This window comes from Mauremys reevesii, linkage group 4 (assembly GCF_016161935.1).
Source record: "Mauremys reevesii isolate NIE-2019 linkage group 4, ASM1616193v1, whole genome shotgun sequence".
In the NCBI taxonomy this organism is placed as follows: domain Eukaryota; kingdom Metazoa; phylum Chordata; order Testudines; family Geoemydidae; genus Mauremys; species Mauremys reevesii.
Window position 1 is genome coordinate 100,458,481 of NC_052626.1, and position 26,558 is coordinate 100,485,038.

The 26,558-nt window shown below is 41.7% G+C and overlaps 1 protein-coding gene across 9 annotated transcripts in view; it reads right to left on the reverse strand.

Annotated features, from left to right (window-relative positions):
• TUB (TUB bipartite transcription factor) overlaps positions 1-26,558 on the reverse strand; it is a 269,551-nt gene that overhangs the window by 79,098 nt on the left and 163,895 nt on the right. For 2 of the 9 annotated variants that reach the window (XM_039535027.1, XM_039535023.1), the window contains exon 1: positions 20,366-20,865. The exons of 1 other annotated variant lie outside the window; for it this stretch is intronic. In XM_039535027.1, the coding sequence (XP_039390961.1) occupies positions 20,366-20,403 (38 nt within the window). In that variant the 5' untranslated portion in view covers positions 20,404-20,865. Of the gene's footprint in view, positions 1-10,748; positions 10,832-20,365; positions 20,871-21,120; positions 21,203-26,558 lie in introns of those variants that run through there. 6 more of the 9 variants (XM_039535028.1, XM_039535025.1, XM_039535022.1 and 3 more) reach the window with 6 other exon arrangements.

A 26,558-nucleotide genomic window follows, 5' to 3' on the forward strand; every position in this document is an offset into this window, starting at 1 on the left:
AGAGAGAGGAACCAGAACAGCCACCCCAGTGGGCGGAGCTACCGCCACCTGTTCCCGCCCCCCGGAAGTCAAGGGGCGGGACAGGAAGTATAAAAGCCCGGCCCCAGCGCTCAGTTGGAGCCCAGCGGCCGGAGAGGACAGACGCTCCTGCTCGGGCTCCTGCCGGACCGAGCCTGCCCCGAGCCAGGTACCCTGACACAGACAGACCGAGCCTCCCTCGAGCCAGGTATCCCGACGCGGACGGACCGAACCTCCCTCGAGCCAGGTATCCTGACGTGGACCGCCCGAGCCTCCCTCGAGCCAGGTACCCCGAGGTGGACTGGCCGAGCCTGCCCCGAGCCCGGTACCCCGAGGAGCGTCCCGAGCGTCCCCTTGACCCGAGTCCGGAGGAGCGGCCCGACCTAGACAGCCCTCAGCACGCCGAGGAGCCCATGGTGTGGGACCCCGCTGCCGAGCCCAGTGATGAGCAGGTACCCATGGAGGGGGAGATGGGAAGTACCCCGGGGGTAGCTGACCCCAGTCTGGCTACGACAGAGGAAGAGCCGATGTCGGTGTGTTTCGGTCAGGACCCCACCGACACAGCAGCAGACTGACTGCCGCTGTTAGGGCCCCGGGCTGGGACACAGTGGAGTGGGTGGGCCTGTGTCCCCCCTGCCACCCCACTTACGGGTGGCAGTCTCCCCCTAACACCAGCGCTCAGGCATAGAAGCCTGCACGCACCTGCTGTTGCTCAGCTCCTGCCCGAGGACCTGAGCCCCTTGAACTATTGGTTGCTGCCCCGCCCTGACCTAGGGCTTGGGCTTACTGACTATCGTTGTTGCTCAGCTCCTGATGCAAGGACCTGAGCCCTGAACTATCGTTGTTGCTCAGCTCCTGATGCAAGGACCTGAGCCCTGAACTATCATTGCTGCTCAGCCCCTGCTGTAAGGACCTGAGCCTAGAACTGCTGTGTTGCTGCCCCGCCCTGACTAAGGGCCTGGGCTTCCTGACTTTGTTAGTGCTCAGCTCCTGCTGTAAGGACCTGAGCCTAGAACTGCTGTGTTGCTGCCCCGCCCTGACTAAGGGCCTGGGCTTCCTGACTTTGTTAGTGCTCAGCTCCTGCTGAGAGGAGCTGAGCTCAGGACTGCTGTGTCACTGCCCCGCCCTGATTGAGGGCCGGGGCTTAGCTATTGACTTTATTGGTGCTCAGCCTGCAGAAAGGATCTGAGCCCCTGGACTCTGGTGTGCTGCCCCGCCCTGAGCTAGGGTTAGGGCTTCTTGACTTTGTGTTTGTTCAGCTCCGGCTGCAAGAACCGGAGCTTAGAACTGGTTTGCTGCCCAGCCCTGACTGAGGGCTGGGGCATTGCAGTGACCGTGTGCCTTTGGTTTAGCCCCTGCCTGAGGGGCAGAACCCCGAGACCTTCAGAACCCGAGGACTGATTTGGGGCCGTGTAGTGAGGTGGCCTGGCTCCCGACGGCCCCTGAGAGTGCACGGCCCCAGCACCGGACTATTACAAGCCTTATTATATTTTAATAGGGAAAATTTTAAGATGGGGGGAGGGATTATCCAACTCCAGGTATGGAAATGTTTTTTAATATCAAAATAACCCTCAATCCCTAAACTGCAATATAAAATAGAATAATGAAAGAATTTGGGATTTAACATCATTTAAGTCCATCTTCTCTTTGGTTGTTATTTGGAAATAATTTGGAAATGGCTTGGCATGGTTTATAAACTAAGTGATAGCTATCTGAGAAATTGCTTACGTATTCTTCACTAAAACAACATTTACTTCTAGCAAATAGTTTTGAGTCTCAAAATAAGCGAAGAAGACTCTATTACCAGCACAATAACAATGGAATTAGTAATACAATTCTCATTAAAGTTGTGTTGCTAATTCTCCACACACAGTACATTGAAAACTTATACCAGAATGTTATATTCTATATATTGGTAAGAGCAGTAATTCTTTAGAATGCTGGTAAGATTTTAATTATATAGGATAGCAAATTGTATGTTTGTCAGTGCTTTGAAACAAAATGGAAAGCAAAATCTGCAATTGTAATGGCTGTTTTCACTCTTCATGCTGAAAACACTGCAATTCATTTACCAATTAGGCAAAGTCTGTTTTCCTTACTATTCCTTTTTTTTTCCTTTGTAAGTGCACAATTTGACAGATATTGCAACCACATGCAATATGTTTGGGGACCATATTATATTAAGTTGGTGTATCATTGTGGGCTGGAATTGTATGCAACTCCAGTGGGGAGGGTTATCACAGCTCCTCTAGGAACCAGAAACAGTAATGGTGGTGGTGGGGTGAGTCAGGTGAATAATTTAGGCTGTGAACACCTCCAGAGAGTTACCACTGTTAGGGAGGCTTGCATATGCTGGTTCAAAATGGGTTTTTCAGAGACCAACAGACAAAGAAATGGCTTTTAATATAAAAAGGCTGGGTTTAAATTGACTCAGGGCCTTCTTTATGATCCAACTAATGGATAGGAACTTCTGGCAAAGGGGCAACCCTACCCTTGAAAAAGGGTTGGAAAGATTTTGGCCTACTAGGGCCCAATAAGGCTGATGGGTGACTCCTGGTATGTTTAGTGTATGTTTACTTCTGTTGACTGTTTTTCTGTAATACTTTTACCTTAAGATTAAATGTGCTTACTCAGAAAGAGCTGTATGGTAATTTATAATTTCTGCAGCCTTAAAACTACTGGTCAGGAGGGAGAGAGACCTGGATCTCCACCCAAGAGCAGAGCCGGAAATCTTAAGTGGGTGCCCTCAAGGGACCATGAAGGGGGAATACACATGCAGTTGCCCTGAAACTGACACACATAGCACACTGTGGAAAAAGGGGGAGGAGACATTTTGGCCAGGACTACCAGAGCAGATCCATGTTCCTCCCAGAAAAGCCATTGGAAGTACTCCATCCACCCAAGACATCAGTTTTTAAGATCTAATCTAAAAGAACACTTCAAGCATACAGTTAGGTGCATGGAACTAATTTTTCCTACTAGGAAAGATGAAGATATGACCCTGTCTCAATTTGAGTGTATGATTCCAGGCAGTAGGGCTGTGATGAATCTTAAATTCATATTCAGTTTGCACATGAAAAGTGCTGTTTCCCCAAGTGTTTGCATTCAACGAATGAGAGCTTCCAGACAGGAAGAGTGTCATGAACAAGGAATTTTTGAAATGTAACATCTTTTACATATTCAAAAGCTATATACAAATCTGCAAGTTTGTCCACTCTGAGGTATGTATTTTTTTGTCTGTATAAAATTACCTTCAAAGTTACGCATACAAGTCTAACTTTAGAAGCCCAAATTCTCGATCTCATAACATCATAACTTAAAAGGGATGTCACTGACATGAGCCAGGAATGTGAGTAGCAGATCTGAGCTAAGCATGGCAGAGAAGTGGTTCCTAAGGTAATATAGATCCTGCAATTTTGTTTCTCTTTACCAAGAGAATGAGGAGCAGAGAGAGTGGGTTAGTTTACTAGTCTTTACTTCTGGAAAAGTCTGGATTCACTTCTAATTAAGGTCACAACTGAAGATGAGTAAGACTGACATGAACCCAGTCCCTAGTGAACAAGGAAAGACTGATGTTCACAATCAGTTAATCAACACTTTTCCCCTGTGGATGCCAGAAGACATACAAAGTTATCACAGACAACATATGGAAACTTAAGTATTGATATGCTCTGCTATGTTTTCATTTACATTGCTGATAAGACACTGTAGAAAAGTAAGATGTATACCGTACCTGTCTTACAAAATCAGGTAGCAACAGTGAATAGATGCTGTAATGATAGCATCGTACCACAACAAAAAAAGGGCTTTTGTACCATCACTTTCATATTTTATTAATGTCTGACTGCAGCTGCCATTTTAATCATTCCAGTTCAATTGCCATAATGTCTGTCAGCAACAAAGGCAACAATTACAGTAAGAGCAATTCTCCACTGAGGACTAAAGGCCTTCATGCGGTTCCATCAGTGAACACACTTCTGAACCTGCTAATTCACTCATATGGAAAATTTCAGTTAAAATATGGAAAAAATGATACAAATGCATAATACTGGAATATGACTACTACTGATTTTACAGATGTGGAAAAACTATCATGAAAAAATAATGAAAAACTAACATTGTTTAGTACATTTCTCATACAAATAATAGTTTCATTCTAGCAAGTGGAATATATATTTTGGTGCTAAATGCACAATGTATCAAACAGCAGAGAGCAGAGGAGATGTATATGTCTTTAAGTGTCTGATTAGACTTACATGAATAGAAAATATTCCTTCTTTATCCTTGTCATTCCTGCACTGGCTATTCAACATCTATTTACTATTGTTAAAAAAAAAACAACAACCAACAGAAGCTTCTTTTTAAGCCTCAGGTACCATAACGTAACTTTTTGGAGTTTATTGGATCTTGGACATATGTACATACTTATTATTTTTATTTGGAGTTGTATATGCTTCGAGTGAAAAACTTCAAAAAGGCAGCATGATTAATAGTAGTTAAAGGGATGGGAATATGTTGGGAGGGAGGTGGGAGATTTGTGGTCTATTCCTGATCCTGTCATTGACTCACGATGTGACTGAAAGTCACAATCTCATTCCGTCTCAATTGTCCCCTTGCATAGCATCAGGATAATAATATTTCTCCTCCTTTGCAACCTAATCCATAATCCTCAGATGAAAATCATCATAACAGGGTGTCACCAGGGCCGGTGCAAGGAAGTTTCGCGCCCTAGGCGGAACCTTCACCTTGCGCCCCACCCCAGCCCTGCGGCAGCTCCCCCCCCTCCCCAATGGCAGCTCCCCCCTGGGAGCTGTGCAGCACCTCCCAACCCCAGCTCACCTCTGCTCCGCGTCCTCCCCTAGCATGTCGCCCCACGCTCTAATTCTCCTCCCAGGCTTGCGGCGCCAAACAGCTGTTTGGCGCCGCAAGCCTGGGAGGCGGGAGAAGCGGAGCAGCAACTGCGTGGTGGAACCCCCGGGTTGCCAGCAGCGCGCTGACCCAGGGGAACCCCCAGGCTGTCGGCAGCAACTCAGACTCCCTCTCCCTCCCAGCGCAGCAGCCGCTGAAATGCTTTAGTGTTACCAGGGAAATACAGCTAAAACCAGAAGTGGCAACTGCACATAAAGACCACTGAAGTATTCCATGGATCACTCGTGCCATAAGTCAGTATGAATGTTCCAGAAAAAGTGGGGTACAATTCTTAAAATAACTATCTTTGCTGCTAGATGCAGGAGACTGGATTAGATGATCCTGGAGGTCCTGTTCAATTGTACCAGATATAATTAAATTGTTTCTGGCACTGTGGGAAGCTATTTCTAAATACTGATGAAAAAGGTACTATGTGTACTTTCCAAAACTGAATTGTTGATATAGTCAAAATAGTTTCCTTCTACTCATAACTGAAATCCATATGCCAGCATATGTTTGGCCAAGCTTCCCAGATAATTGTACATGACTGCATATTTCCAGGTTTCTTGATGAACTAGCTGAAGGCCCATCTAATGACAGGATGTAATCAATATATCATGTGCCAACTGTGTTATTTGCACATCAAGTCACAACTCTCAATTTCAGTGCCCAGCCTCTTAGAGTATTTACATATTTCTCCTTGTTGTTCCTTTTAATCTTCTCTGCACTCATTCTGGAATACTCAGGCTAGATTCATAGAAATGGGAGGAATTTAACAAAAAAACCAATATTTGGCATCCAGATCAGTCAGACAGGAAACAGATTTTCCAGTCAACACTCAGAACAGCCATAGCACTTCAGCGTAGACACTACCTACACCGATGGGAGAGATTTGCCCATTGGTGTAGTTAATCCACCTCCCTGAAGTGGAAGTTAGGTCAGCAGAAGAATACTTCTGTCAACCTAGTGCTGTCTACATGGGGAGTTAAGTCAAATTTTTCACACCCCGACTGACATAAGTAAACCAACCTAATTTTCTATTGTAGACCAGTCCTTTATGATAATCCTTACATTTATATAGTGCCTTTCATCCAAATTGATCGCAAAGCACTGTACTAACAATGTATAGTCTGTATACAATCATTTTGACTACCAGTGATGTGCTTCAGTTTGTGAGGTAAAACACCACAATTTGTTCATAGCCGTATAATACAGGAAGTGAAGAACATTATATTCGCGTAAATTACTACAGTTTTTTTCCCCCACTATCAGCAGCCTGATGACATTGAGGATGACGTGCTGCTGTATATCTGCAGGTCCCAGGAGAAGTGAATCAGAATTTTCCAAAGGTTTCATTGCTTCCTTTTCTTGAAATCTTAGAGGATGGTACTGGTTAGCTACTTCTCAACTTCAAAACTCCTTTCATATTTCCTATTTAGCATGGGATATGAGGTTGCATGGGGAGGCAATTTGGGCTGCAGAACCATCAATATGTGAACAACACTCAGCTCGACATCTGTTTATTAGGGCTGTCGATTAATCGCAGTTAACTCGCACGATTAACTCAAAATTTAATCACGATTAATTGCACTGTTAAACAATAGAATACCAACAGAAATTTATTAAAAATATTTTGGATGTTTTTCGACGTTTTCAATTATATTAATTTCTATTACAACACAGAATATGTGTACACTGCTCACTTTATATTATTTTTATTACAAATATTTGCACGGTAAAAATTATAAAAAATAGTATTTTTCAATTCACCTCATACAAGTACTGTAGTGCAATCTCTTTATTGTGAAAGTGTAATTTACAAATGTAGTTTTGTTACATAACTGCACTCAAAAACAAAACTATGTAAAACTTTAGAGCCTACAACTCCACTCAGTCCTACTTCTTGTTCAGCCAACTGCTAAGACAAACAAGTTTGTTTAAATTTACGGGTGATAATGCTGCCTGCTTCTTATTTACAATGTCACCTGAAAGTGAGAAAAAGGCATTTGCACGGCACTTTCGCAGCTGGCGTTGCAAGGTATTTATGTGCCAGATATGCTAAACATTTGTTTGCCCCTTCATGTTTCGGCCACCATTCCAGAGGACATGCTTCCATGCTGATGATGCTCATTAAAAAAAAAATGCATTAACTAAATTTGTGACTGAACTTCCTGGGGGGGGAGAATTGTATGTCTCCTGTTCTGTTTTACCCGCATTCTGCCATATAGTTCATGTTATAGCAGGCTTGGATGATGACCCATCACGTTTGTTTTAAGAACACTTTCACAGCAGATTTGACAAAATGCAAAGAAGGTACCAATATGAGATTTCTAAAAATAGCTACAGCACTCAACCCAAGGTTTAAGAATCTTAAGTGCCATCCAAAATCTGAGAGGGACAAGGTGTGGAGCATGCTTTCTGAAGTCTGAAAAGAGCAACACTCATATGTGGAGACTACAGAGCCCAAACCACCACCAAAAAAGAAAATCAACCTTTTGCTGGTAGCATATGACTCAGATGATGAAAATGAACATGCATCGGTCCATTCTGCTTTGGATCGTTATCGAGCAGAACCATCATCAGCATGTCCTCTGGAATAGTGGTTGAAGCATGAAGGGACATATGAATCTTTAGCACATCTGGCACGTAAATATCTTGCAACGCCAGCTACAACAGTGCCATGCGAACCCCTGTTCTCACTTTCAGGTGACATTGTAAACAACAAGCAGGCAGCATTATCTTCTGCAAATTGTAACCAAACTTGTTTGTCTGAGCGATTGGCTGCTGAGTGGACTTGTAGGCTCTAAAGTTTTACATTGTTTTATTTTTGAATGCAGTTATTTTTTGTACATAATTCTACATTTGTAAGTTCAACTTTCATGATAAAGAGGTTGAACTACAGTACTTGTGTTAGGTGAATTGAAAAATACTATTACTTTTGTTTTTTTACAGTGAAAATATTTGTAATTAAAAATAAATATAGTGAGCACTGTACACCTTGTATTCTGTGTTGTAATTGAAATCAATATATTGAATATGTAGAAAACATCCAAAAATATTTAAATAAATAGTATTCTACTATTGTTTAATCATACAGTTAATTGCAATTAATTTTTTTAATTATGCAGTCGCAATTAATTTTTTTAATCACTTGACAGCCATACTATTTATCAAATCTGGGTGGTCCAGTTTTCTCTCTCAGTACGTGGCCAAAATGGAATCTGGATGACAAGAAGTTCAATCCAAAAATAATTGATGGAAGGCTGAATAGCAGAGGTAGGCAATTTTAGGAACTGATGAGGATTGTGGCTGCTTCCTCAATTGGTAAATGCATGTACCCATTTCAAAGAGTTTCACAGTCTTATATTGGACCCCCCAGCAGTTCTTGATTGTTGGGGTTTACTTTGAACTGTGGCCACATGCAGCCATTTCTTGATGCAACCATCACAAAACCCATCAATACCGTGGTCACTTCCGCACTGGATTACTGCAGTGCAACAACCTGCTTGCTTAATGGAGTGTTGTAAGCAATTTATTGTGGAATGTGCCTGTTTCCCATTTGCTTCCAGATACAAGTCAATGTATTGTTTCTAATTTATAAAGCCTTACATAGATTTGGAATCTAGCTATTTTAGGACTACTTTCACTGAAAGTTCCCAAATGCAGACACTTGGGAGTAGAGGCAGGAAATTGTCAACAGAGTGTCCTCGGCTGCATGACATCTTCTTGCTCAAGCATTCGATTGTTTTAGGACTATTAGTTACTTATGAATATTTGGAGTACTACAAGGAGGAGAGGTGTTTATATACTGAATCCCTTGTTACTACTGACTTAATGACAAGTTTTACATTTAATCCATGCCATGTCTAGAAATCCTACAGCAGTAGACATATATGGTTAAGCAAAAAACTGAAAGGGAGAATTGCAGAATGCCATTACCCTATTTGGAATTTGGCCAGTTGGAATTTGACTCTTCCAAAAAGAACCACAAGACATTTAATAACCAGAAGGATAGAATACTACATAGCAATTTTCCAGACCATATTAAAAAGAAAATAGTCACTAAGGTAAACTTCAGTAGAGTTCATGAAGAAGTGAAATGATTATTACAATACACAGGAAAATGGTTTGTGAGACAGAAGGAAAATGAATAAATTGTTTCCAATGCACAAGATAAACAATTTCAGGACTATTAAGACTGTAAGGAAAGAAAGAGAAAGAAAATAAGTTTTGCTAAAGAATGATCAACAAAATGGTACTAGTCAAAAGCAGCTCAAGTAACAAGCAAAGCCACACACTAGTTACTGCTTATTGCATATGTAGGTCATAAATAGCATCATTAATCCAAACGTTTAGGTCACAGAAAAATGGAAATTACAAAGCTAGTTATAAACTGACGAAGACCCTTCGGGCTGAATTTACATCACGATGCACAAGGAATTAATTTGAACTCCCAGTATTGTTGATTGGATTTATGTATAACTCATCAGACAGTGAAAACGTAGTATTTTTGTGCCTTGGGTGTATTTCTTTTTTCTTGATAATAATCATTTTGTACTGAGAATGAATTGTTCTTACTAAGGAATACACAAAAACAGTCTATGTCTCAGAGATACGTACTATGTGCCATTTTGAATAGGCAGAACACATTTTCCCTCCTCTCCCATCCCTCAAATGATCAGCATTTTCAGTAGTAGTTATAAAGTGAGATTTTCAAAAGGACTCAGTATGGAGCTAACAATGGGAGCAAAATTAGAACAACTCAGAGTGCTTTTGAAAATCCCACCCATCATCTCTAACATGTTTAATCCCCCATAACATTCTATTCCTTGTAGGTATACATTAGCCTAAAATTCAAAATGCTACTATTTTACCTGTAATCCTAATTTATACTTTAACACTGTAAAGTCTTTGGAGTCAGGACTGTTTTTATCTTGTGCAATCCCAAGCACATAGTCACTATTAGAGAACTAAACAACTGATGACTGCCTCAGGGTCATAACTTTCATATAGAAAATAAAGTTGCTTCCATTTTAATTTTAAGTTTCTTTGATGTTGGAGGTGCTGTATCTTTAAGACTATGAGTGAAATCCTGGTCCCACTTTAGTCAACGGGAATTTTGCCATTAACTTCAATAAGGCTAGGATTTCACCCTATGTGGTCATGTTGTAGTGGACACAGGACACAGATGCCCCATACTTTAAATGAAGTGGTCTGACTGTATATTCCCACACACAAGAACTACTCTTAACCCTGAGTTATAACTGTAATATATTTCTCAATTATTGTAGAGGATGAAAACCCTCAAGGGAATTTTGCTGTTAAAAAAATACAAAGCCTGGAAATTCCAAATTAAAATTACACTCTACAAAAAGAATTCATATTTGTTGCCTAGTTTTCTGGATTGTTATTCTGGATGTCCCAGAATAAACGTGAATGTTTGTGATCATTTATTACTTACATACCTGGAAATTACAATCCTGGTTCAAGAAGAAAATTGTAATAGGAAAGAGGTTTAGGATAGATGGCTCATGCTGGGGTAGTTTATCTTTGAACAGCTAGGGGTTAATGCTCACAGGAACCTATGTAATCAATTTCAGACTGAGAGATCAAATAGCATAAAAGATACTTAACCATTTCCATCTCAAACAAAAGAATAAGACTCACCATTTTTATTTTATAGGATATATTTAGTTACATGACAAGTAACAGAGTTCTTGGGCCTAATTTACAGAAATGTATTAAAAAAAATAGCAATTTGTACATTACTTCCTTTTAAAATCTGCAACAGCAGCAGATGAAGTGATTTAAAATTCACTAACCTGGAAGAATCAATTATCAGTGTCTGTCTCACTGGTGTGCAGAGGCAACTTAAATCTTATTTACCAGTTGTTCAGTATATGCTGTGTCCCAAAAGATGAATGATCTCCCCATATGCCTATGCTGCAGTTTAGCTAGGCATATATGAGTACATGCTATGCAAATGTCTTCAAACCCTTGTTTAATGGAAAGGAAATTCCTTCTACCCTGGGTTTTGGTTTTATATCTGCCAAAAAAAAAGAGGGCGGGGAGAGGGGGACTGGTTTCTACTAAGTATATAGTAAGTCTCTTTAGGTCACTATTAGAAGCGACTAGGAAATCAAGTGGTTAGTCTAAGTCAGCATCCAGCATTAATTTTCACATTGTATTGTTTTATTAGAATTGTTGTGTACAGGGAGGTAGTGTCTTCCTGCCCTTACAAACCAACAAAAGTGTGGCTGTATCAGATCTGACCAGCTGCAATCTCACATTGAAAGAAGTGCAGCTGTTCTTCCTTTTACTTAGGCACAGTCATTATTTGAGGAAAGTACTTAGCTTTGTACCATTCTGCCTTTCAAAGTGATACCATTAGACTAGAGAAATTTTCTGATCCCACCCCTAACCAGGGATGAAGTACTGATGCATCTAATCCACCCATGGATAAACTTCACTCATATCCACAAACTTGTTATTTTAAATCAAGGTATTTCCTCAACATATAATTCCTCATTTTCCAGTAGCTAAAATTGTGATTACAATCAAATATACCATTCTAAACTCATGTTGTGACTTCATTACCTTTGTTAGATGATTTACATCACTAATTATGAATTATAATAGTCACAGGTTTGTGTTAACATGCATCTCAGCAGGAACTGCAAGTTTTACAATCAAACTTACAATTCAGAACTCAGCATGGGGGAACGTTTCAGAGCTAAAGCTAAAATTCAGCTTCATGGAAGAAAGCTGGAGCCCTCAACTGTTCGAACAGTGAACACAAGAATGTCACAAATACAAACAAAATAAATTCCCTTTCAAATTCAGATTATTATGGACTATTTCCATCATTCCCGCAGCTATAACGTGATCTTGCAGAGAGCCTTGAGCCCAATTCAACCCCAATGATGCCCCCTTCGGTCCATACAGATGGCAGCCATTAAGATTACCATCCTTGCTTGCCAATCTGAACACCTCTTTCACGCCTTCCACTAGCATCTCATTTGAACTGCTGATCTTTGCCTTCCCACAGTAAAGAAGGCTGCAAAATCCCAAGGAGCTATTTCTTTTGTTCCCCACTCTCATTCATTTCCACAAATCTTCCCACAATTTGTGGGAATATCTTCCTAGTTAGACAGCAAGGATGCATCTACTAATCCCTATAATTGGCACCTACATTCTACAATATCAGAGCATTAGAAAGCAAGTGAAAAGGTTAAAAAAAAACTACTGTTACAAAAATATACTTGTGGAAGTTTATCTTTGAGTAACCTGCTGTAACAATAGAAATGAGCAATTTTCTACCAATACTTGATAATATGTGGAATGAATAATTTCAGTTAATTTTAAAGGGTATTAACTATTGAACTATTAAAATAATAAATTGGGATACTATTATTTAAGAGTTATATATAATAAAATCCCAATTAAAGGTAATAAACCTGTTAGAGGAACTTATTTACTATATAGACATGCCGTGTTTAAACAAATCACCATACTATTTTCATAAACAGGCTGATAATCTATTTAAAAATGCAAATGAAACACCATAGTATATGCCAACTTGAGGTGCTGTTCATGATTTGATTTACTCATATGGAGAGCCCTACCAAATTCACAACTGTGAAAAACGCATCAGGGACCATGAAATCTGATCTCCCCCCATGAAATCTGGTCCAAGCAGGGATCTAGCTGTTAGTCTGGGCTGGGAATGGGGAGGAACAAGACTTCTTCTTCCCTTGCAGGGGCTGCTCTGGGGGCAGGTCAGATCCATCTCTGGGAACCTCCCCTGGCTGCAGGAAGCTCCGTGGCTCCAGCTGTCAACCACACCCTGCCCCTGCCAGCGCAGGAAGGCTGAGGCTCCAGCTGTCAGCCCCCCACTGGGGTGGAAGACCGCCGGAAAAACTGGATATATAGTAACCCACCACTCCATACCCTGTGACCCGCTGCACCTTTCTGCACTGCTGATGGTGGTGGCACTGGCTTTAGAGCTGGGCACCTGGCCAGCAGCCTTCCTCTCTGGCTGCCCAGCTCTGAAGACAGCAGGGCAGAAGTAAGGCTGGCAATCCCATGACCCCCTATAATAGCCCTGAGACCTCCCTCCCCCGCAGCCTAACCGCCTTCTGGGTCAGGACTCGCACAGTTACACCACCATGACATTTCTGATGTAAACAGCTGAAAACATGAAACTGACTAATTTTAAAAACCCCTGGCTGTGAAATTGACCAAAATAGATCATGGATTTGGTAGGGCCCTACTCTCATGTTTTCCTTAGAAAGACCACTTTTTACGACTTTTATAAAACATAACACTAAGTTGCTTTTTTTCCCCCAACAGTAATTTTCAGACTGCAACATCACTGTTGAGTCTGCAGTTTGCAAAGTCTCCCACCTTCTTGTATTAAGGAGGTTTTCTCTGCTTCTTTTGCCTACAGAAATGCTTATTTTGCCTACCATGCTGCCGGGCCCACATGCATTCCCCCTTCACACAGAGTTCTCCTCAGTGCCTCCTGGTTCTATAGTAACACAACAGAACACACCTATTTTTGTGGGGTTGCATTCAGTCCAGGTACTGCTAGAAGAAGGGAGACTTCTGAAGGGCCAGAAAGCATAGCAATTAATCCCTTTGCACTGAAAATGATAGGAAATATCTGAAGCGATGTTAAGGGGAAAAATAAATTGCGCAGGAGAACAACACGGAGAACAGAGAAGGAAAGGAAATAGGAGAGAAAAACAACAAGGGCTTGGGAAGCAAAGATTAGAGATAAATATGTACAAGTTAAAAGGAAACAGTATATCGGAGGAGAATAAATAGAAAATAAAAACAGGAACAGTCATCAAAACGAGGGAAAGAAAACAGACAAAAGAGAAATGTGGAGAAAATCCATCCCTCCAGAAGCAGCATTTTTAGCCAGTCACAGAGAGGAAATGCTGCCTTCCACCAAGCCAGTTCATGCATCTGCAAGTGGCAGAAGCATCAAGGGGGAGACCAAATTCCCATGCCTAAGACAGGAAAACTGACTGGTTCAGATATTTGTAATAGGACACACAATCTTTCATTTCCACTTAAAGTCTCTGATTCAAATCTGGTCCAGCTCAGTAGTTACTGAATGTCATTACTATCCAATAGCTAACTGGATTTATCTTAAATGGGATACTGGTCTAAGTCTAATTATTAGCATAGTAAGGATGGTCTTGAGGTTCGAGCACTGGACAGGAGCACAAGAAATCTGGGTTCCATTCTCAGTTCTGCCACTGACTCCCTGAGTGTCCTTGGCAAATCACAACCCTTCCTTGTCCTACTCCCACTGACTTCAAAGGATCAACCCCTCTGTGTCTTGGCTCCCCAAAAGTAAAATTGGAACAGTAACACTCCTTTTCTTTCACCTTTTGTCTAGCTTGTCTATTGGATTATAATTTTCTGCACAAGGATGGTCTCTTATGATGTGTTCGTACAAGACCTAGCACAACAGGGCTTTGATCTCAGTTGGATTCTCTCCGCTTTAGGCAGAGTTATAAGTGAAATGTTTTAAAGGATGAGACCATGTTAAATTTTACCCACCACAGAAATCCTCAGACTAGTCCCATCAGCCTGACCTGGTGGGCAGCGCTTTTACAAACATCCAACCCTACTTCCTCCAAGCAGACAGGCTGAGTGACAAGGTGCATATTGTGCCAAACACTCCCAATCACAAAGAACCCCTCTGAGAAGCTGGGCTTTTTAGCTACATTGCAATCCTTGGTGTGAAGGGGCTAACAGACTGAAAATATACTTCAAATAAATGTCTTTCTAATCTTAAGAGAGCAGGAAGAAGTATTGGCCACATTCATCTTCAACAACATCTATGACCCAGCACTTCTCCCACACAATTTTTATCAAATCATCATCTCTTACCCTTCAAAATCAATCATGTCACTATAGATCAACCATTGAAAAGGTTAGGATTTCTAAGCACAACTTAGATATTCCATGGCAAATTTATATAAGCAACAGAAAATGCATGCACGATCCAAATGTATTTTTTCAAGAATATATATTGCTGCTGTCTATATATTTCTTCTATTGCATAGGTACTTTATTTTATATAGTGCCATCTGCTAAAAGTCCCATGCTGTACAGTTCACAGGATCCTGCTGGGTTTTGTTGGAATATTTGAAGAACTCTGTAGGTTTCCAATAGAACTACCCAGATGCTTTGCTGAGAACTAGGGACACAAATTTCCCCATGCTCACAACACTTTTCATCTGACAGTACTATATTTTTCTGGTGTAAAAATTGCACTTTATAAACATTGCTTTAAATATTTTTCTGTTGAAACTGATTAAAAATCAGCTAAGTATTTTTATACAAATAGTCACAAAAACTACATGCTACTGAGGCATTACAACTCCATAGAGGGAGTTATCCCTTTATTACTCTTATCTATTTTGTAATAATGGGAGTTTCACACAATCTTAGTGAAGAAACTATTTCTTCATCCAAAGTATCTTTACATATTAGATTTGTTTAATGCTAGGACATTAAACTCCATAGAACCTACAAGTTAGCAATGGGCTCAATGCAAAATTTGGATCCAGGTTTTTTAATGCCTCTAATTACATTTATGAATTAAGGAATCCTATATGTTTGTCAAGATTCTCCAACAGACATTTTGGATATCAAAATATTTAGACATATGTTATCATTACTTACACAACATTAATGTGGTTCTTGGTCAATACTTTTCAGTGAAAACTGCCAAACGACACTATAGCAAGATATTTAACACAGAGAAACAAAAACATTTCCTAAGGAAGATGTAGCTTACTGAAAATTGGAATGAACCAATTTTTTCTACACATTTTTTTTAAATGGGGCTCTAGACCTCTTTTTGCTTCCTTATAATGAGGGCCAGAACCATTTTTTTTAATTAACTATCTATGGCCTCACCTATGGCCCCAATCCTATAAAGACTCACTCACATGCTTAACTTTATGTGAGTAGTCTCATTGAAGTATTTTTTTTTTATTTTACAGCTCTAATCTACATTAGATTGCATTAGACTAGAGAGAACAGGTGACACATTCGTGATACTGCAGGTCTCCAGTGCCACAGCCTATCAGTGTTAATGCTACAAAAGAGAGAATAGAATAGAACAGAAAAAGTATTTGGGGCAAAATGTTAAATATTATAAATTCTACCCAACAAATAATATGAATTTTCATCCATTTTGGGGGAGCAAAAACTAGCACTGATCCTGGAAGGATTCTCTCATATTTTTAGTGAATCTGATCAAAAAAATGTAAATATCTCAATTGTACTAAAATCTATTATAAGCTTCGGACACTCATGGATTGCTTAGTAGTCTTCCCGTCTCTTTCCATTTTAAAGAAAAAGTGTATCCATTATACTCAGATGAGCAGTCTGACATTCTATAAAGAAGTGACTCTAAGCTTGAATAAATTCAGATATGTATCTACATACTGGCATAATCGGATTGCCAGGATGAGTAATATAAGTGTTTTAGAGCCCACACTAAAGTTACAATTTCTTTTCTCATTCCGCAGTGGTCTTACAGCTTTTGTACCATGCTGCAGGTAGGTCAAAGAAGTTCAGGCCATGTTACACAAGTCTTTATGGACTGCAGCATGCCAACAGTTCCTGTGCTTTTTCCCCAAGCTCTTTCCCCATTGTATTGAATAGGTGGGATAGGACAGCCAACAGTAGGCATGCAACAGACCTTTCAGCTTTAAAAGCTAATAACCACTGAAATCATGACATCATATAAGAGGAGGAGGTAAGAAGTCGTATCTCCAAGCAGATTAGCCAATGTAAATCTTTCCCTCAGACAGAACTGAACATAGTCTAAGATGTGCACAATTTTTAGGGTTTTCTCTTACTGCGTATGTGTAAATCTCTGAAAAGAGCAAGTTTTGCCCAAATTTACTAACACTTTTTCATATATAATTCAGTTACTGAAATAAAACAGATTTTAGAGATTCAAGTTTGCTGGATAAATATATTTTGGGCTGGATCTTCTGGGATGCTGAACACAGCGGAGTTTAATGGGATTTGCTGGTGCTTACCACCACTCAGAATCCAGCCCTTTCTCTGAAAAATAAAAAGCTTGAGTTCCATAGGACAGAATTAATAATATTACCATAAATCTAAACAAAAACATTTACTTCACAGCAGAAGGAATTTGATTTTTTTTTTAGCAGTTGCTAGTTGTAACAGTAAAGAAAACATGCATTAAAAATAAAACTAGACAGATTGTGATAAATATCCACAAGAGGCAAATATGAAGAACCACCGCCAAGGGTAGTATGTTTCTATGAATTGTGCAGTACAGAAGAGACCAAAACAGCAGCATGGAAGGAAAATGTAGCAACACGTTGTGCTTTGTTTCCTTCTCTATTGCCACCATCAGCTCTTCTGCAAAGTTTTAGCATGGCCCATCTACTGTGTGAGAAAAGGCCAACGACCACGCTGCAACAGGGAAGAGTCATGGAACAACTGATTTGGTGGAACATTGTTCTTTACTACATGGATCCAAATGACATAATAGGCTTAGCTAGTGGCTTTGGGGACAGTATATCTTCTTTTGTGCTCTGTCTCTGCTCTGATACACACCCTGAAGGCACAGTCCAGGAGTCAATGACAGTACTCTTACATTCTGCGTAATCATTTTTAAACTCCTGAATCTCTGAAATACTTACGTTCTTTAGGACTATAATCTACATGGATCTCCCAAAAGAAAAAGAGTTTTCATTTGCATCATTAACCACCTTATTTTTATTCCATGTTAGGGACTGATTTATTCATCTTCTGTAATTATAGTGCATCTGTCACTATGATGTCTAGCCACTAGGATAGCTTGTTATTCATATAAAAAGGTTAACACCTATTGGGACAAAGCAGTTTCCCTACTATACTTTTCGAACAGTTGTACTAGTCTTTGTAAAGAACTTTTTAAAAAATTATGATTTCCTCCTTAAATTGCTGAGTACTTTATTTGCATATAAAGAATTGTTCTATTTACACAGAATCTGGTGGAACATGGATAAGACAGTTTTGTTGTGCTACCAATGTTCTGAATATACCTATTCAAACTAAAATGTCTCCATCTATAACCCCAATAACTACTCATTGTACAGTAACTAAAGCCCTGAAATGATTTAATAACATGAAGCCATTATATTAAATAAAACTCTCAGACACTTTCTTTTTGCAACCCTTCAATTTAAAACACAGAACATTTTTAAATGAAATCTGATAAGCAAATTAACCTCTTAAAATAAGTAATAATAGAAGGTGTTCAGAGCACTGTACAAGCAACTGGAAACCTCATGAAACAGATAATATAAAACCAATAAAACATTCAAAAGCCAAACACAGCAAAAACATAAGGGTAACGATATAAACCTGTAGGTGCAACATCAGCAATCTGTAATGCAGCCATTGCCAGGGCAGAAGCAACTTTATTTTTAACTTTACTCACTTCCAAAAAAAAAAAAAAAATCAGAGGGAGAGCCGTGTCAGTCTGTATCCACAAAAACAACAAGGAGTCCGGTGGCACCTTAAAGACTAACAGATTTATTTGGGCATAAGCTTTCATGGGTAAAAAACCCACTTCAAATGCTTATGCCCAAATAAATCCGTTAGTCTTTAAGCTACCACCGGACTCCTTGTTGTTTTTGTTAAAAATAATAAGGCAGCTAAATATCACTTTCATAAGTAGTTTTGTATCATAACTAAATTTGCCCATTTTTAATAAAGTGAGATAAATTAACTTCTATCCCACAGTTTCCTTTATTTATTAATGCAATTACCACTGGGGAGAGACTAAAGCCCACCCCCTAGTTCCCGCTTGTCTACACCAATCCTCTGAAACCTTTATCCTGTATCCCTTGTGCACCCAAACTCTTAATGACTTCAGGCACAGTGCCAGTTTAGACACAAACATGGATCAGAGCCCCTAAAGAGCAGCTGTCCCACAAGCCCTGATTGCAATCTTGTAGCTCTTCCTCCTCTCCACCCGAACAGGGATAAGGGGATCCATTCTAGAGTGACAGGTGCTGCCCACCACACTTTTGACGCACACACCTCTCCAGAAAGAGAGCCAGCAGACAGAGACTTGGGTAGCTTATGGCAACCAAGGAACCAATGACAGAGAGCGATAGCTGGCGCTGCCATGGCAATCACAGCTTCTCCATGGCAGCTGCAGCAGGGAGGGCAGCTAATACTGACTGCCAGGCTTCTATATGGCCCATAACGTGTCTATGCTGTATCAGAATGGGCAAGAGGAAAGGAATTATTTGAGACATCATATACAAAAGGTTACTTTGTTCTTCCACAAAGAAGTCACCCACCAATGCCTACAATATACAAACCAGCTGGGGATTCAGTCTACAGATGCTCAGCCAGGTGCCTAATCTGTTTGAGCAACACCCTCCAAACTCCTTTCCTTTCCCCAGTGACTGCCCCTTCTATTCAACAGTCACCTCATCAAGCAAGAAATTACAAACAGACATGAGTCCCAAGTGCAGCACATGACTTGTGGTGCAGTTCGTTCTACAAACAAAGTAGAACAGGAATGGTCCTTAGAACTGATTTTGCATTAACACCAAGATACCCCAAAAAGCTTATCCACTGCTTTTGCTGCTGCTCTAAACAGCCTCGGTGCCTCTGAACACTGCACGTGTGTAGCCGTTACAAAGCTTTTCAGCTGCAAAGTAAAAGTAGGTTTCACAACTGCCAAGAATATACTATAGCAGCCAGAAAGGTTCATTGATCACAGGCAATGGGCCTAAACATGCTCCTACAGAAGTCAGGGGTAAAGCTACCATTAACTTCCGTGGGAGCAGGATTGGGCCCCAAATTTGGACTCTTGCTCAGGTGGCCCATCTCAGCTCACTTTCACACCAGTGATTTCCTAGAGCCCATTTGTATCTGAGAGGACTGGGGAATAGGGAGAAAAAAAGGCAATAACTTGATGATGTGCCCCCACTTTTACCTGGGAGACAAAAGCAGGAAAGTATCCAGGCTTCCTATAGGAAACCTGCGGTGCCCCACGTCTCTCTGGCGTGTTTAAAAAAAAAAGGAGAGATCCAGCCGACTTCAGGTTCCAGTCATGAAAAGCAGGAGAGCAGAGGTGCCTGTTGAACTCCCCCAACAGAACAACAATGGGCTCCCTGGCCTCCAGAGAAATAACACAGCTCAGGACCAACCCCCGCTCCGCCCTGGGAGCCCTTCCCCACACAGAGGGGCGCGCTCAGCCCCGAACTGGAACAAACCCAAAACAATGGGGGGGGCGGTGAGCTGCTCCCCCCGCCCAGCCTCCCTTACCCCCTCCCTAAAAACTTTGCAGGCGTCGTGCCCGGGCTGCCCTTGCTCCCTGCGAGGAACCAGGACCAGCCTGCAGGGCGGGAGGCGCCTTCCCTACCTGTACGGGATCCAGTCCGCCTGGTGCTTTGAAGTCATCGCTCCCCGGGGGAGGCGGCTGCTCCAGGGGCAGCACGAGCGCTCGGAGCCGGAGGAGAGGACGCTGCCGCTGGTCCCCTGGTCAGAGTCCCCCGCAACCCGGGCAGCATCCTCCGTCCGGACCGGGCAGCAGCAGCAGGCGGAGGAGGGCGGCGGGGGTTATCCCAGCACCAATCCCAGCGCTGGCATCCCCCCGGGGCGGGCTCCGAGCGCCGGGGCGGGCAGCATAGAGCCAGCAACCGGCGGCTCTGCCCCGCTCTTCTCTCTCCTGGCCCCGGCTGGCAGCGGCGGCGCTGGCGGCCGCAGGAGGGGGGAGCTCTCGCCGCCTCAGCCCGGAGAGGGGGAGGGGGCAGCGCCGCGCAGCGAGCCCGCCTGCCCTCGTTGTAACCCCGCCTGGCGCCCGCTCCCCGCCGCAGCTCCGAGCTCAGCGCCGCTGCACGGAGGAGGAGGAGCCGCGCGCTGGGTCAGGGCACGGGCAGCCCAGCTCTGCCACCGACCAATCCCCGCGGCCAGCGATGAGACGCGCCCCGTCACCGCGGGCCGCTGCTGTAGGCATGGGCGGCCTCCCGCCCGCAGGGGCAGAGGCTGCTGCCTAGGAGCAAGCGGGGAGCGGAGCCGCAGCCCAGCTGGGGGAGGCTGAGACCGGGGGACGATTGGGGGAGATGGAGGAAAGTGGGGGAGCAGAGGGAATGGAGGTACCGGGGCGGGGAGACTGACCGAGCGAAGAGGTTGCTGGGTGTTTTCCGAGAGGGGTGCCATGGAGCCCCCCCACCACCACCCGCACGAGGTCTGCGGCCAGAGGTTTGCATGCAGGGACTGAAGCTGGCCGACAGGTGCAGTCTAATCTTGTTACGGCAGCTGCCGCATTAGAGGTAGCCACGGCTTTGATGTTGGCAGGCTCAACGTCTTGCTCTCACCGGCGGCCTTTGGGGGCCTGCAAAAATCTATAGTCAGGGCCTCCCAGAAATTGGAGAAACAGAGAAAGCCAAAGGAGAAACGCACCTTTTTAACGCATCTAGCCCTTTTCTTTGCAGAGATCTCACTGAAAAGTTAGCTAGTGCAAACCAGTCGCGAGGTAGGACTGAAAGCTTGTCACTGATTTTTCCTAAAGATCACAAGTGCTTTCACAGCCACTTCAGGCTCTCCTTTGAGAGCCTGGGAATCTAAGTGCCCCTTGACTTTTGGGAAGCCCCATGCCAACTTACACAGGTAAGGGAGTGTTGTGACACAGAGACCCATTGATGCAGCTGGCAAAAGGTTCACTAGTCTATGTCAGCAACTCCTATCATGCCTGACAAGCTCACTGCAGCTAACACATTACTTTCCTAGGATGTATCCATAAAGAATATCATGCAAGGTATCTAATAAAAGCCTATGTCATACAGATTCTCATAATCCTCGCAAGATGTATTTACTGCTACCATGTAAAGAGTTATGTACATGTACTGGAAACATGTTCCTAAAAAGTCTGTGTTAAGGCAGACGTAAATTATGCATTGTAAGCCAAATCTGCATATGCAGTAAACGGGATGGGAAGATACCAAACATTGAACCACTGGTGGTTATCCTGGATAGGGGCAAAGATAATGAACTCTGGAGACAGAAGTAGAAGACAAAAAAGAACATCCATTCACTGAGGAAACCCCTTGAATGGTGTGAGACATTCATGACTATTAGATCCTGGTGTTGACCAAAAACCAGTAGCTCTATGAAAGACTGAATCCTTGGGAGAAAATCTACTTTATTGAACCTTGATAAGTGTAGACCTAGGATAGCATTTTATATGTGTAACCTGTTCTGTTTCCATTTACTACACAATAATAGCAGTGTAGACAGTGGCATAGGCTAGTAACCAGAGTATGGATCCAGGCTCATTGGAGGCTTGATTCTGGTTGTTAGCCCTATCTGAAGCCTATGCCTCCACGTCTGCACTGCCACTGTTACCTGTGCTAGCTACAATCACACCTTAACTTGCACTGTGGAGTGCTAATGGAACACAAACAACAGTATTGCTGCCCTAGCATCTTGCTGCAAAAGAAGTGGAACCCTAGGCTGACACAGACTCCTTTTGCAGTCTTTATCAAGTCCCACAAGGCAAGGTTTCAAACTTTACACACTTAAGTCCAGTGGTGCAAAGGACCCACAGCTCTAGTTTACTTCAAGAGGAGTTGCAGGTGCTCAGCCCCAGTGAAAAAATAAAATCAAGCCTTGTATAGTTAGATGCCTAAATATGGATTTAGGTACCTAACTTTATACACTCAAATTTGGCTTTCACGTCTCTGTGCCTTAGTTTCCACATCTGATACCGCCACCTACTTTCTAGAGGAGTAACAATAATAAAGTAGTTAATTTGTAAGGTATTATACAAGCCCTAAATCTCAACAGAATGCCAACAATTCTCCAGTGGCTGGGGATGTAGCAGCCATCCCAGAACCCCAGTTTATTTGGGCAATTGTCCTTTGGAAAGCTCTTCTAAATACAAGCAAGTATATACTGACCCCAGCACAAAAAGCTGGGCTCTACTTCTTCGGTAGTAAGAGACTGGGAGCACACACATCTTAAAAGAATTATTCGAAGAATTATGCATTGATTGTGGTGTGGAAGCCCTGACAATCAGCTAGGCCCTGTCTAAACACATCATAAGCCTAATAAGAATTCACAATCAGAGGAGAGAGCGGGATCTAATGAAGGATGGAGGAGAGGGACAAAAATAATCTATTTTCTTTAAATATCATCTACCTAGAACTATTAATTTCATATTTTCTTGTAGGCATTAAGGTAGCAGTGTATCTGGAGGAAGAATTGGAAGATGGAAAAGAATCCTTATGGATCATTCAGGGAGGAGGTTCCCTGCAGACAGACATTGTGGAAGAAAGATAAAGAAAGATAAGAGCAACAAGGAGTCAAGGCTGGCAGCATCGGTCAGGAGGAAAGGATAAAATGATAAGAGACAAGAGTGTACATGTAGGGAGGAGCAGAGTTATGAAGAGCCAGCTTGTTAACCCCTTCCCCCCCCCAAAAAAATCTTCAAGTAGTCCCTGTGCATTATGGTATGATCATGCTGATCATAAATCCTTTGCAGTTGGGAGGCATGGTCACCATCTCAAAAAAGATGCTGTAAAATTAGAGGTGGTTCATTCAGAGAAAGGCAATAAGAATCATTAAGGACATGGAAAAACTCTCATATGAAAGAATGAAAAGTTTAGGATTGTTTATCTTAAAAAGGAGATGAATAAGAGGGGACATTATCAAAAGTGTATGTGTATATATATCTATTTTAAAAAAAGAAAACAGAAGCTTCTACCATCTTTATACCAGTTTATATAATATTATAAGGTAAGAGCGTCTGTTCTATTCTGTTCTCTTTTTTTATAAACACAAGAACAAGGAGACAATCAATGAAATTAAAAGATGGCAAATTGAAAACTGATAAAAGGTCATACTTTTTCACACACAACATAACTAGACTGTGGAAGTTACTGCCACGGAATGCTGTTGAGGCCAAGAATTTAGCAAGATTTAAAATGGCAGTGGACATTTATATAGCGAGGATTATCGTAATGAATTGTCATAGATTTTTGAAGGAATATTAACTCTGATGATTCAGGGTTTAAATTAATCTCTATTAGGGATCAGGACCTAATGGCGGGACAAATTATCCCACATCTGTCTACTGCAGGGTTTTTACACCTTTCTCTGAAGCTCCCGGTGCTGAACATTGTTGGTCACAGAACACTCAGGTCCAATCCTGTATGGCAGTTCCTATGAGTAACAAACCACAATGTTCATCACCACTAGAAAAATCTTTATTTAATTTAAAAGAATAGGCTGCAGAAATACCTGCACACTTGCGTGGTAGTAAATGGTTTGGGTCAGTATTTTAACTGTGCCCATTGCAGAACATAGCAAAAACCACCACTGATCAAGAAATTCTTGAGTCCTTCAGAGGCAAATGTTATCAGGATTTGTGATATCAATAGAACATGTACTGTCAAAAAGCCCTAAGTACAAATGTCTTCTAGATGAATTCATACACAAACATCAAAAAGGTCACGCTGAACATGTGAGCTGTTTGAATTGGTGAAAGTGTTTACCATAGTTTAATAGCCTGAGACAGTATTTATGTTTAAAAATAAAAAGTGTAAAGGGTGATTAGATTTTCAAGGTGAAAAACTGGGACATTTGCCCTGGGAGAGGAGGAGTTTGTAGGTTACGGTTTCAGTGTGGGGTCAGAAAGATGTGCATAAAGTAAAGAGAGGGGAAGGAAAAGGACTCTCATTCCTTACTCCTGCATTTTCTATGCTTTAGGGATTTTTTTTTCTTTTACCTTTTTTTCCTCTGCTCCCCTGTCCCCCCTTCTCTAGCTGTCACCCACTTAGCTTCTCCTCACACTCTTTGTGCCACACTTACGATCCAACTTTTGTGTTCCTTCCTGCTCTCAATATTCTGCCACAGTCTGGTACTCACCTCTGAGACAGGTGAGGTGAGCAGAAGTGTGGATCCCAGTCATCATTGTGGGTCAATAGTTGTCTGCATCGGAGGCAGTGCAGCTGACCTATCTGTGCACTTAGAGTTGTGTCTAGACTCAGACTTCACAAGGATCTGACTCTGAGGGTGAAAAGGACAGTCCTCATTGGGAAGCTCATGGAGGGTCAAGGTGGTACCCTTATTGTATAAGAGACCTCAGGATGGCCCTGGAAGTGCGTAAGCATTCATTTAACCTGCTGTCAATTTTTAGCTGCTCAGCCTGGACTTGGATCCTTGAAGTGGTCAGTTTCCTGACAGTTACTATACAAAACAGGACAAAGCGTTTGTACATAACAAGAAACTCTTGTATGTAATAAGGCAGGAATATCTGTAAGCCAACACGATAGCTGGCTGCTAAGGCTAACTGTAAAGAGAACTGCATCCATCAAAAGCTATTTAGTTTTCATGCTGAATTAGTTTTAGTCACCAAGCTGAGAGGCAAGACTTACTTCCGTTAGATGAAAAAGAGACTTTTTAAAAGATTAAGTGATGTATATACACAACACTGTATCATCATAATACTGTTGGAAGCCAATGTTGTAGTTAAGATTGCAAACTCATCTGCATTGCAAAAATCGTTCACTGAGAACTGTCTCTTTACATATAGATTTGTTACTTTAGCAATTATTCCTAGTTTGTCGTCCATGTAAGGTAGCTGTCCTGCAAATACATTTTGTGATTGAGATGATGAATAATACAACACAGCTTAACCTAACAGTTGAAAACATCTGAATTTGATACAAAAACCCTTCCGGCAATCAGGGTAGAGAGCATCCAACACTGAAGCATGAAACCTCAGTCTGCTGTTTTAATCCTTGAAACAGATATTAAATATGTGTACCAATTTGGAAATCAGTGTGCAGGATATAAGTGTTTTCTGGCAGATTTTTTATTCCGTTCATACTCTTGTTTATTCTTCTTCTCTCTTACTAGAGCCACCTGCTTCTTTCTTGTTTCTAGGCTGGCAGAATGGCATTTTTAAGCATTATTTAAAATCATACTGTAGTAGAAATAAAACAGACTCGGCATGAGCATTTAAACATTTTTGTGTGTATGCAACTATTTTCTCTAATAAAGCTGAATGAAGATAGAATTAGAGCCCAGTGGTATTAGAACAGCTTTGTGTGCTTTCCTGTTTAAAATCCTAAATGCAGAGAAATAGAGTTGATTTGCACTGTTATAAATGCAAATAGATTTGTGTAAGATTTTCCAGTGTGAAATCCCTCATAACCAGGTTTTCAGATGAAGTAGAGCTATGCCAAACATTCACAGACACCCTAACCCAAGTAAAACTCACCTGATTTCAGAGTTACAAACCCAGAGCAAGTTCCTCACAAGGTTCACAAACTTTTTGAAGTAAGCTGGAACTGGTTTTGAATGCACTTGAGGGAGTTTCTTTTTTATAATGAACTCATGCAAAGTATATGTGATTTCATATGACAAATCCTGCAAAAATCAAAGCACTGAGTGGTAATTTCACCATAAAACCTCAGTCTGGACCAGACTTGATGGAAAGATTTCCACTGACTGCAGTGGGCTTTGGATGAGTCCTCAAAACATTTAGGCCAAATTCCCTCTTTCTGCTCAAAGACTGATGAAAGGAGACAGTCCAAGTTTATATCTTTCTG